We start from the raw sequence: 13,943 nt of genomic DNA, 5'->3' as shown, positions 1-13,943 counted from the left end.
CGCGCCATTCTATCTCTGGCTGGTTGGTGTTTCTTGGTGCTTCTCCTATATCTTGGAAGACTAAGAAACAGGACACTGTGGCCAAGTCTTCTTCAGAGGCCGAATTTCGCTCAATGTCTAAAACCACTGATGAGTTGAAATGGTTAAAGGCCCTTCTTCTGAGCTTGGGTGTCTCCCATCCTCGTGTTATGAGTTTGTTTTGTGATAATCAATCTGCTTTGTATATTGCGAAGAATCCGGTTTTCCATGAGCGTACCAAACACATTGAGGTTGATTGTTATTATCTTCGTGATGCGATTCAGGATGGTATCATTAGTCCGTCTTATGTGAAGACAACGGACCAATTAGCGGATATTTTCACCAAGGCTTTGAGTAAAAGTCAATTCATGTATTTACTTGGCAAGTTGGGCATTTGTGATTTATATGCTCCAACTTGAGGGGGGGTGTTAGGGCCTATAATTAGTGTTTATATTGTATAGTTAACGGGCCTATTTCTTGAGCCCTAATCTCTTGTATAAATACTCTACTCTACACTCTAATGAAACTACGGAAATTATTTCGTAACAGTCTGATTTTTTTATTCAACATAATAAAATTTACACAAATTAATTTTGAGGACGCATCGTTTTTAACCGGAGTGGAACCAATTAAGCAGCTAGGTTTTCCTCCCCTGGTTTCCAGGCAACGAGTCCATGTAATAATTTAATATATATTATGTCATTATCCAATTAGCAATAAAGTTTCCGGATCATCTCACTTGATGACAAATATACTCACCTACTAATTATTTGTATTATCTTAAGGACTAATTATGAGAGAATGTTCAAAAGCTACTCTCTTGAAGTCATGTAGTGATCTTTTCTTTACAAGATCCATGTAAAGAGGAGAGGATCCGACTCATAATTTTAATTAATTTTGATAATACTCGTATTAATTAACTTCTAAGCCATGATTATGACGGGAGTAGCAAAGTTACTTAGCTGTCACAACTAGCTTAGTGACCAAATTAAATTAGTATTATTAAAAAAAAATACGCCCAATTACATAAATTAAAATAGCTGATCTATGTGCCATGTTGTTCCCAGCTTTAAAGCGCTATGTTTTTTTTTTCTCACATTTTAAAACCAATCGATTAGGTCATTTGTGGTTAAACGTTAGGCGTTATGCATTAATCCATTTTATATTTTTTATTTTTTTGAACAAAAAGAATTGTCTAATCATAACAACTGGTCAATTGGAGTGAACTCATGTATTAACATGGGATGTATCCAATTTGTAATTAAAAAAAGTACAGATCCAAGTTAGGGCCTGTTCTCATTGACTGAACTCAGCTGAACTGAACTGAACTGAACTGAAATGAATAGTTTATAAGAGAAGGAAATTAGGAGCTGAACTGAACTGAACTGAATTGAACTGAACTGATCTCAGCTGAACTGAACTGAATTTCAACGTAAGAGAACAGACCCTTAGTCTTGACAATAATTGTATGGAATTTATGAAACGTACTTTATATTTAATTAAGTCGTTTATTCTGAAGGAAATACATGTTTAGCTGAAATTGGTTTTTCAATATAAACATTCAACCAAAGAACAATTTTCTTCTAAATTTTTCTCCTTTCATATAGCATTTCGTGTAAAAAAAATCATTTTCGAGAAAATATCTTCCAACCAACTAAACACACACTTTCTATTTTAATTCAAAATCTTCATTGAGTTATACACAATCTAACAACATTAGTACGTAGAGAGACTGGCCACTTATTTGCCTAACAATATTTCACCCTACAAACTATAGAGTAATTGTTAAATTCATACGTCATCCTTTGTCTTATAGAACAATTTCAACTCTCGTGTGAAGATTTTTAATAACATAAATAGACATAGACAGACCGTCAAAGTAATTAACAAATCTAGATAAGAGAAGAATTAGAACTACAAAACAAAACAATAGGAGGCTCAATTCATACGCCCATACCTCCCTAAATCACTTGAAAACGTCTTTTCTTTAATTAAAACAAACACTATTCTCTTTCCATGCCGTCCAAAAAGAATTGGGTCTACTCTATAAGATCAAGATCAATTCCACAGCTGGCGCCTTTGGCTAATACTGCCCCTTATTTCTTGGGCAACCCCTCTTTTTCTCCCTATTCTAAAACAACCCAAAACCCTCCAATCTTCATTCAAACTTCATCCTCTTATTTTCCCTTTAATTATTTTTTAATTTTTAGTATTTTATATTATTATTTTTCTTATTTTCTACGTTTTTTTTTTGTTAGCTAGCTACTTCCTTTGTCTTTCTCTTCATCTTTTATCATTGCATTACCCAATTCTTAGCTGGACAATTCCTTACTTTTCCTTAGTATAAATACTCCTTCCCTCTTTTCATTACTCTCATCAAACTTAAACCTTTCTCTCTATTATTCAAACATTAAAAAATATATATTTTCGTTAACATGGCTTATAGTAATTCTCATTTCTTAACAATAGCCACTCTTCTAGTAGTTTCTTGCTTCTTGCTACCTTGCTCGGCTACGGCCCCTCGCAAGCTAGCTCTTGTACAACCTGAGCCTCTTATACTCAAATACCACAACGGCCCCCTTCTTAAAGGTAATTTATTCGTAAACCTTATTTGGTATGGCAAGTTCACTCCTATCCAACGTTCCATAATCGTTGACTTCATACAATCACTGTCTACCACCTCAGCACGTACACCACAACCGTCGGTTTCATCATGGTGGCAGATAACCGAGAGGTATAGGGGAGGACCTTCCACCCTTACCTTAGGGAAACAATTCTTCGACCAAAGTCACTCCCTAGGAAAAGTCCTAACCCCGGCTCAAATCCTCGCTTTAGCCTCTAAACTCCCTCATAGGAACTCAATAAACGTTGTTTTAACGTCGGCTGATGTTACACCTTACGAGTTTTGCATGAGCACGTGCGGTGCACATGGGTCAGGTTTAGCGGGAAAACATAAGAAAATCAAGTTTGCTTATGCATGGGTGGGTAACCCGGAAAAACAATGTCCGGGTCAGTGTGCATGGCCCTTCCATCAGCCCATGTACGGTCCACAAACCCCACCACTTGTCGCGCCGAACAACGATGTTGGGGTTGATGGTATGATCATGAACTTGGCTACCGTGTTAGCCGGAGCGGTTACAAACCCGTTTGATAACGGGTATTTTCAAGGTCCGGCTGATGGCGGGTTAGAAGCTGTTTCGGCTTGTACGGGTATATTCGGGTCGGGTTCATACTCGGGTTATCCGGGTAAGCTCCTAATTGACCAAACTACCGGGGCAAGTTATAATGCATATGGGGCCCACGGGCGTAAGTATTTGGTTCCAGCAATGTGGGACCCGAAAACTTCGGCTTGTAAAACTCTTGTGTGAGGCGCCTTGCCTAGCACTTTGGGTACACTAGTATCTTTTGCAAAAAACAAAAAGAAGATGAAAAAAAAGTGTGTAAATATACGCTTATTCTTAAAGAGATTTTAAGCATGTAGAGTTGTATGTTGTACCATCTACTTGTATGTCTCTATTTGTATTACATTGATTATTGTTTAAGTAATTATGAAGAAACAAATTTGTCTTAATTAATTCGAATTTTGTATTATCTAAATGATTAATGTGTTAAAGGTAGTGTCATGTTACTTTAGTTTAAGCTAATTAAATTAGAGCTAAAGTGATAATGCTCTTCAACTTCACTCATTGATTATTGTTTTTTTTCATTTGACATTATAATCAGAGATATTATTACATACGTTGTCTGAGCAGCGTGTGCTTAGCTTGGGTGCAGTTTTATGCGTGTAATGGATGAAATTAGTAGAAATAGGTTCATATAGTAGATGCATGCATGCATGCTCCTAGTTATGCCATGCAAGTCCAGTATGTTGTACCACTATTGACTATACTATATTGTACTATGTATGTTAATTTTATTGGTTCACATAATAAGATGTCAATTACTAATTTACATGACATGAGTACGTAATTTTGTTTTTAAAATTTGAGATAGAGTAATGCACATATATGTACTAATGAGAGTGTATGAGTTATGCATGACTTATTGCTATGGAAGTGATTACGAAGAAAATGCAAAATGGTCTTATATGAAGTTCTCCTTTAAATAAAGATGTTCTTTTTCCAAAATTTTGAATACTATAGGCTTTCTACAAGTAATAATTTTACTATATGCTTTCTAATTCTACTATATCCAACGTAGAAGAAAAGATTGTTTTCATAATTTAATTTGACTTTTGATGAAGAATGTGTAGCTGTGTATGGCAAGAATGGCAAGGCCCAATCTAGAAGAATTTTGTTGGTAAAATCGTCGAAAAATAAGTCGATATTGTTACGTTATTTAATTTTCTTTTATACTTTTTGTTTAATAAATAAATGTCCATGGTGACGATTCGGCAACTAAATCACATCTTAAAGTCATATACTTGTACATTAAGATGGTCGATGAACTCATAAAACTTACTATAAACGAACTCTCAGAATGATGAAATTTGAAGATAAAAAAGAAAAGGATAACATGGTAGTTTATTCTTGTGAGATGGACGACGTTGTAGATAAAAAAAAAAATTAATAACGGTAGACACTTGACATAGACCTATATAGAAATAAGTGACACATTTTATCATAATCGTTTATTGTTGACAATACTAGAGAGCTTTTATTTGGATTAAATATCACAAATTAGCCCAATTCAAACTCCTTGTAGACTTTCATTGCCAATTTGCCTTGATTTCCTCTCATAAATAGAGTGAATGTAGCCTTATAAGATTGGGCTAATAGCTTAGCCTAAGCAAATACAGTACTAATTGTGGGCGGGCCCAAGATATATAAAATTGGGCCAAGAAGCAATTAATGAAATCCACTAATAAATAAAACCAAATCCAAAACCAAATTTGGTATTTTGCAACCTAATTCCTTCCCTCTCACCCGAGTCTTAATCTCAAAGAAAGGGAATTGGCCCTGATACGGCTTCGAAGACTGTTAGACATGGACTGCTAGCGGAGTGGAAAGAAGGACTTGTTACATCCTCAAAAGAGTGAAAAGCCCGGAAAAAGACAAGCGTGTAAACGCGTTGATCCGATATACGATCAACCAACATTTATCGAATTTGTGTTCTATGATTAGTCCATTTAAATTGCATGAAGTGGACCAAGTGATGGTAGAAGAACGTACTAGAGACAACTCTTTATGTCTCTCCCGATTTGTTGCGTGATCATCATGCTTCACTGATTACTCTAGTAGTAGTAGGGTAGTGGTGTTACTTTCATCTTTTATTATTTTTATTATTTATTTAATTTTCATTATTCCTCTTCTATATATTCTTATTGTACGAAATATCCGTAGCAATTAATTTTTTACCATTTTCATGGTTTGGTAAACCATGGTCATTTATTAAGAAGATTGGTGTGAACTACAAAAGATTTGGTAGACTATGTTCAGACAGAGTATTGCTCTTTACTCTTTTGAATTTCCAAGGAAAATCCACTAATAAGATCAACAATTCTAACCAAAGCATCATTAATCCCATTATCGGATTTACACAATCTAGCACAAATAAAAAAAATTTGACTACATTAATTTTAAGATGGATATCTTGAAATTATGAAATATGTTTAATATATGTACGACAATTTGAGTATAAGGCCATATTCATTCCTTTGATCTTTATTATTAGGGCCTGTTCTCTTCATATTATTTCAGTTCAGTTCAGCTCCAATAAGTTCAGTTCAGTTCTTAATTTCCTTCTCTCATAAAATATTCAGTTCAATTCAGTTCAGCTCCAATAAGTTCAGTTCAGCTCAGTCAATCAAAACAGGCCCTAAGTATGCAAAAGAACTTTTATTTATATAGTACGCACTAATAACTTGTTATTTTAAAGCCTATAATCATTTCATATAATTTTACCTGAGTTTTATTGAACACAACTTATTTTTCTCCTAAAAAATTTACTATTAAAATTAAATTAAAACTATTTTAATTGAATAAATAATTTTTTTATAGTACCTATTATTTTATTAGTAACTAAACTTTTTTTCTAACTCTGTATTATTATTTGAATTTATGAGAGAAGCCAAAATTTACAAGAGTACGGTTTCAAGATTAAGACTATACAACAATAGAATGAGAAAGTTTGACTATTTTTCGAGTTAAAATCTCAATGAAAATAATAGTCCTACCTCTCATCCATTGAAATGTAAATAAAAGCTAAGAGTTGAAAAAATAATTTGTAAAAAGGAGTGATAACCTTTAATTTGATTATTAATGAACTTTTTTTTTTTTTTTTTGAAAGAAGATTATTAATGAACCTTTAATCCTTTGTCAAATTGTCAATTCTTCAAAGCAAAATAAGATAATTGGGTTAGATTATTTATTTGGATCGCATGAGAAAAAAAAAAAAAAAGACATGGATAAATCAAATTTGGACAAACATTATTTATCTTTAAATGATCAAGCTTTATGTTATAAAAATCTACTTGTATAACCTTAGGATAATTTTTTAATATGTTTTGTTCATAAGAATAACCTTAGGATAATCATTTTTTTTTTTTTGAAGGAATTAGAGCCTGTTCTCTTACGTTGAAATTCAGTTCAGTTCAGTTCAGCTGAGCTCAGCTCAATTCAGTTCAGTTCAGTTCAGTTCAGCTCCTAATTTCCTTCTCTTATAAAATATTCATTTTAGTTCAGTTCAATTCAATTCAGTTCAATTCAATTCAGCTGAGTTCAGTCAATGAGGACAGATCCTTAGGATAATCAAATAAATAGTGCATATACTTGTATTTCTATGATACCAAAAGCATAAGTAAATAAAAACCACATATTCACATGCAAATTTAGTTACCACCCCAATGCTTACGTTACTAAAGCGTAAGATGATGAAATAATAATTTACCACCCCAAATTCAACCATCTTGATTTTTGCAACCTTTTTTATGTATAAAATTAATATTCCTTTGTTGACTAAAGTGTTCAATATCTGCAGAAAATCGTAGCAAAAGTGCATAATTCCAAAGCTACCAGAAATTTATACCACTTCAATTCTCGGGCATTATTCTCCCACCTTTGACGTGCAATGTTAAACTTATTTGACATTTTGCGTGTAACCCTGTTGCCCTGCACTATATATTGGTTTAGCTGTAATTTTGCATAATTTCATTTTCACACACGCTATTTTTTATTTTTACATCTACAATACTCCAAAATTCCATTTATTTTCCCTCATTTTTCTACAAGTATTTATCTATTGCATTATTGTACCTATATCTGTATTTATATTCTGTCTTGGTATGACTCTTCTTTCTCGTTCTTTACATTACTGTGCAATTTTTTAGAATATAATACTTTGTAATAAACTAAATAAATTTTTAATGTGAAAGTAATAAAACGCCTATTATTTTTATCGTCTTAATTGAGATAATTTCAATGTGGGTATCTTTTGTAGTAAATGTGATAGTATCTCTTAATAATTGTCTTTTTATGAACGTGATTGGTGTTTTAAGGTAATTTATGTGCTACACCAGCAACCCCATTTTATTAATAGCTGTTTTTTTTTTTAGTAGTGGGTTAAATTGGATTGCATGATTGATTGAATAGGAACCATACATACGAGATTAAGTTTGGTTAATCATTTATCTTATGTAAATTTGATTAAGTGTTATAATATTATATGTTAAGAGTAGTTTAGCAACTCTCGAATAATAAAAATGAAATTGTTTTTTTAATTCATTTTAAATCAATAGAAGTTCTTTTGTCAAATTGCTTGATCAAACACTTCTTTTTGTAAAACATGTAGCTTATCACATATTATAATTAATTTCTATTTTTGTGTAACCCTTTTTTTCATGTAACGTTTTGGATTCAAAGAGATAGACAAGCTGTCTAATACAAGAATTTGCATAAATAAGTACAACAATCTTTAAATCCTATCAAGTTCCACACAAAATAATTACATTCAATTTGTCTTCTATGTGCACGCAACACATGCTCAATCGATTTTGAGATATTTTTAGCACTTTAGTCAAAATCACTACCACTATTCCTACTTAAATTATATCAACAACTCCATATTTGCATTAACACAAACCTCCCTACTTATCCTTAAATACGAGTACTTCATATACACATAGTAATCTCAACTCTACACAATCTTTATCAATACGATCAAACGCCATTATCACAATTTAAACACGTGACACCATCAACTAATAGCGTGGAATACATGTGATAATAAAGAATTTGTGCTTTTGAAGTTTAGATTAGTGAACAAGAGTCCTTTTATGTGTTCATTTCTTCCCTATAATTTAGCAAAAATGTGATATTGTGGGGTCTTAAAATAAAAAAACTTTTAGAGCTACAACTTTTCTTGTCGGTGGTTTTGAATCCGTTGGTTAGCTCCACTCCACTAGTGAGATAAAACATAAACATTTGTATTCATTTCAACTTTCTCTCTCTAATTCTCACACACAAATTCACTTTCTCTCTCTTCTTTTAGCGGATGATTCGGAGTTCCCTCTTCATGTTCGGGCGAAAAGGTTGAAGCTTTCAAGTTTATCTTTCTCCCTCCTTAATTTAGGTATGTTTATTCTTGTAATTATTAAAATATTATCCAAAAACCTCACTTAATTCTATATTAATTTCTGTTTGAATCTGTTACTGGTTATTTTATTTCATGAAACTCCTGCTTTAATTCATTTATTGCTCTATAAACTTGTTGTTGATCTATCTTTTTCATTTATTTTTTTCGGGTTTTGGGTAGTTGGGATATTAAATTCATCCTATTTCTTGATATATCCTCCTCCAAATTTTAGATTAAAGCTTAGAAATTGGTGAAAATTTCCCATTAATTTGTACTATGTTGATTTGAAGCTCACATTTTAGGTATTTCTCTGTTTCTTGAATTATTTATCTCATTTATCCTGTTTTAAAGCTGCAATTTTAATTATTTATCTTTGTGTGTGTGAAAATTTCAATTTCCTTGCTTGATTTTTGATACCCCCTTGAAAAAGATTAAAACTTTGGAACAAAAACACTGATTTGAAGGCATATTAGCTTACAATACTGATTTTTGTTGAAGTATATTATGTTCAATTTGTCATAAGATCTGCTTTATATGATTAAATCAATTATACCTTATAGCTTGTAAAATTTTAAACTTTGGTTTAAAAAACTAATTTGTGGGGAATTATATTGATTTGAAGGTGGGGGAGAGTAAGATGGAAGAAGGAAGTGAATTTCGACAATGGGATGAGTTAATTCCAGATGCATTAGGGTTAATATTTAAGAAGTTGTCATTAGAGGACATTTTAACAGTGATTCCTAGAGTTTGCAAGGCATGGGGGAAAGCTGCTCAAGGGCCTTATTGTTGGCAAGAGATAGATATTGATGAGTGGAGTGTTCATTGCGAGCCGGAGAAACTCGACCGGATGCTCCGATTGCTTATTACTCGTAGTGCTGGCTCGCTTCGTAAGCTTCATGTTTCTTGTGTCAATGATGATCAGAGTTTCGCTTTCATTGCTGAAAAGTAAGCATCCTATCCCTATGTTTACAATTTTTAGCTTATAGCTAGTTTTTGTGATTGTTGAATGTAAATGTTCTTTGTTTCTGGTATGACATTAGGCAAATGGGAAAGGCAAAAATGAAGGGGAGGAAAACGTGTTCCTTCGGTCCTTCGGATTGCCTTCCCTATCATATTGATTATGAAGATAATTTAGTGAGGAGTTAAGTGTCATTTGGGGACCAATGAGTTAATGTGAAAGATCAATAATGGTTTGTTATGCAAACAATGGAAAGAATATTTGGGACCATGCATTATATTCATGGATTTGGTGTTTTGTGGATCTGGGAGCATTCATTTGAGGAAAAAGTATAGGGGGGAATGTCTCATATCCACCCAATGCCAAATCCATGTCTTCAAAATCACATTTTCGTGATGAGGCCCGTGGATTCCAAGGGATGATTTTGGCATTGTGTGAATTTGTTGGCTTGCTTTCCCAAACAAATCTTTGATGTATCTACTTCAACCGATGAACCAAACAAAACGAACACTGTAATTATGCTCATGATATATGTTTTCATCTTCAATGCTAATTTTGTGTGAAGTTAAAGATTAAAGGGTTGAAGTTTTATTTAAAAGAAGGTTTGTAGGAAGAGAGGATCTCAGCATATAACCTGAATTTGCATCATAGATTTGTTACCTGATGAGCCCGCCTACTAGATTAATAGTTGCTATGTTAATTATTAATTATGATTATGTAAAATGGTTGTTCAATTCGTGATTTTGAGGTGTGGATGTGTTATTTCTTTTGCATTTGCCAGTGCGGGCTCACTTCAGAATCTTATAATGCGGAGATGCGATATCAGTGATTCCATTGTAGAGCAGTTGGCTGGGAAGTTCTCTAGAATTGTTTCATTAGACCTGAGCTACTGTTGTCAGATTAGCACTCGTGCTTTAGAAGCCATTGGAAAAAACTGTAAGCTTCTCTCTTCATTAAGCTGGAACATGCACCCTTTAGGCTCGGCTTTCAAGCCTTCACATGTTGATGAAGCTCATGCTATTGCCAAAACAATGCCTAAGCTTAAACAACTTGAGCTTGCTTACCTTCGAATCAACACAGAATGTGTCCTTGACATCCTTTCAGGGTGCCCCGACCTTGAATTCTTGGACTTGCGAGGGTGTTGGGATGTCCATCTAGACAAAAAGGTCCTTGAGAAGCGGCACCCGAAGTTGGAGGTTCTTGGACCTCAAGTGGTGATGGGTGCTTTCGAAAGGAGAGCATATTTTGATGATTATTACTCAGACTCCGACTTCTCGGATTATGATTACATGGATTATAGCGACGATGAAAGCTTTGATGGGATGTGGGATGATGAAGACATAGAGCTCAGGATTTATGAAGGTCCTGGTAACATGTATGAATTTGGCTGGCCTCCATCTCCCTAGCCCGAGTAGTTAGTACGGAATAGTTCATAGTTGCAATGTTGTGAACTTGGTGTTATTTCACTCCTTGTGAAATTTGTGAAGAGTCTACCCCTTAAGTATTAGTTTTTCCTGCTTAGCTTCTGCATTGCACTAGAAATAGGCACCCGTTATGTGAATCTATAGACGCTTTATTGTTAATGAAGTATTGCAGTTTGTATATGCTTTGTTTCTTTTTTCTTTCCTGATCTCAAATATTAGAGTATATGTATCTCTGATTGTTTCACCTAAGAAAACCATGGAAAGAATTAAGTTGTTATATACTTCATATATCGGTATATTGAAAAACTTACTTTATTCTTGTATATTAAATGTTGCAGACCGACATTTGTTTTGTTTTTGATGTCATGTGAAATTGAATACACTAAATGATGCGTGATTTTATCGTATTACTTATACATTACCAACTTAATACGGCATCTCATTTGTAGGAATACTCCTCCTACGTATGCCTTACTGTATTTTTAAGGATTTGGTGAAATATTTAGATTTAATTTATGAGGCTTGAAAATTAAAATACCTTGATATTATTCCTGACATTATTGCATGGATGTTGATGTTGATATTGATATTCATGTTCAAATTTATGTGCTCTTCTTTTTACCATATTTTGGTGGGTCTATATTTAATTGATTCCCTGTGTCTTCTGTGTGGTAAGTAGTGGTAGGCCTGCATGTCCCGAGTACACTTATATTCTGTTTTTTGTTCTATTTACCCTACAATCATGTTTTGAGATTTTGCTATAGTAAGTACTAATTATAAATAAGATCAAGGTCGGCAATTATTTACTTCCTCTGTTTCAAATTACTTGTAACGTTTGTTTCTTCACCCACGCAACTTGTAAAACCGGTTACTATGTATCATTCGAAACAAGGTATGTACTACGTAAGTGATTACCTCAAATAACAACACACTTAAAAATCTTGGTTGTAATTAGTGTATATTTTGTAAACCCAAAGATTAATGTCGGATGTTCATACAAGTAGTGTGTTTAGTTTGTGGGTTAGTTAGATGGAAGAGACAAGAAATCAGCGGCCACATGATTTCATGTGACTGTAACTTTGGATCTTGTACTCAAGCGTGCTTTGAACACTGGAAAACTATTCATGTCTGTTTGTATTTTTATACTATGTCAATCCCTGATTTTTTTTTTTCTTGCTGCTATTGCACATGTTCTCCAGTTAAACCTAATTGAATTCATAGCTACCTAACCTTTAATAAGGTCTTTATTTAGTCGATAAGGTTTTTGTTTAGCTGGTAAAGTTTTGCGGGGTGCTCTAGTAGAGTACTAGAGAGTAGAGACTCGTCCTATGTTTTTTTATAAGCGGAGATTAGACATGTTCTTTGTGCGCGCTTCAATTATAGGTGCTGGCTAGAACTATTTGTTACTTGTATTGTACATACTTGTTTATTGAATTTTTATTCTTGTCATTTACATTGAAATTATACTAAGCAAAATTTGGTGGAGTTGGTGGGAAACTCACCTTGTAATTTTAAGGTCACGAGTTCGAGCCTCACTCAGTAGGGTCCTTTTTCTTACCTTAAAAAAATAAATAAATTGAAATTATTCAATTCTTGTTTTCTTTTTTTATGTTTTAAGGATTGTCGACTTGTCATTTTAGAACAAGTACTCAAACCAAGCGTTTGTTAGAAGGATGCTTTCATATGAATTGTCAAATGCTTTAATATGAATGATGTAAGGAAATTAATTTCAATTTGTATTGCTTGTATAAGGGATCAACTTGTTACTTGATCTAATAAATACACTTCTTAGGATTGATGGATTTCAAACACGCAATGGGAACAAACAATTGCAAGTTATCTACGTAGTATTTCAAACACAATTATTATGCGTACTTATAAGTACTCCATATATATTACGATTAATGCCACACGATTTGGCACAACACTATGATACCGTGCAAGAAACAGTACTTCGCTATGAATATGGCTATAAAGGCAACATTTTATTGAGCTAAATATTTGTTACATGTAAGGCTGTTCATGCACGGTTAATCATACCATTAACATTGTGGTCAATTGTTTAAACACTAATACTGTATTTGGCAAAAATTGTTAAATTTAGATAAATCAAATCCAAATTGACAATTGACGACCATGACAACAACAAAAAAAGGACGATCCACTTATAAGCCCATTGGACGTTGGTTGATGATAAAAGGAGTAACGCTTCAGCTTTATAAGGTAGTTTTTTCTTTATTCTTTCTTCTATGTAAAATAACTCATATGTTGATGTAAGTGGATGTTCAAAGAACCCGAAGACGTACTCCCACTTTATCTATCACATTCAAGTCATACCTCACAATGAGTACCCTGTATAAACTTTTGTACTCACAATAACATAAGATCTCCTGAAATTGAGAGAGAAGCTCTAACCACTTGAGCTATGCCTCTATCTTGCGTACACTACTATTGTTTGTGTGTGCATTTAATTGTGAGCATTAGATTTTACTAGAATTTTTATTCCCTCTTCCCCTTTAGTGATGGGCCTGGTTTATATTGGGCTGGGCTTTATGACTGGGCTAGGTGAAGAGCAGCTGTGCTTGATGAAGAAAATTGGAGCTGGCCCACAAAGAAACAGAATAGGGCCGATCACTGAAAGGTCAGTAGGTCTAAATTTTAATTGTGTTCAAATTTTGTCTAGTTAAGTAGTTAACAAGGGTGGTGGCTCAAAATTTGATAGAAGTACATATCCTACTTGCCAAATGGAGTGTTCCAAATCAGGCTAAACCGGAACCATCCTGTTGGAAACCTCTTTTTGGATCCCTCATGGTTCCATATGTCTAATATCGCCAACTTATTCAATTGCGGAGTATTTTATTGCAATCCCCACATATCTTAATAGGATTTACCCTGTCATTATAAAATGAGGGAAGAGCCTTGAGAATTGAGAGCGTCCTAAGTTAATCAATAGTTGAGATATTCTAAAATTG

General features: G+C 33.5%; 1 protein-coding gene and 1 pseudogene across 1 annotated transcript; both read left to right on the top strand.

Annotated features, from left to right (window-relative positions):
* Positions 1 to 2,412: 2,412 nt before the first annotated feature.
* Positions 2,413 to 3,615, top strand: LOC145614397 (protein EXORDIUM-like 2 pseudogene; annotated as a pseudogene).
* Positions 3,616 to 8,403: 4,788 nt separating this feature from the next.
* Positions 8,404 to 11,294, top strand: LOC145615133 (F-box protein FBW2-like). The gene is made up of 3 exons (XM_081670208.1): positions 8,404 to 8,586; positions 9,212 to 9,534; positions 10,329 to 11,294. Exons 2-3 carry the CDS (start codon positions 9,227 to 9,229, stop codon positions 10,951 to 10,953), a joined length of 933 nt encoding a protein of 310 aa, XP_081526334.1. The 5' UTR covers positions 8,404 to 8,586; positions 9,212 to 9,226; the 3' UTR covers positions 10,954 to 11,294.
* The last annotated feature ends 2,649 nt before the right edge of the window (positions 11,295 to 13,943 follow it).

The sequence above is a fragment of the Chenopodium album genome, chromosome 25 (genome assembly GCF_948465745.1).
Source record: "Chenopodium album chromosome 25, dcCheAlbu1.1, whole genome shotgun sequence".
NCBI classification, from domain to species: Eukaryota; Viridiplantae; Streptophyta; class Magnoliopsida; order Caryophyllales; family Amaranthaceae; genus Chenopodium; species Chenopodium album.
The sequence above is the reverse complement of the archived record's forward strand: the minus strand, read 5'-3'. Positions and strand labels throughout refer to the sequence as shown.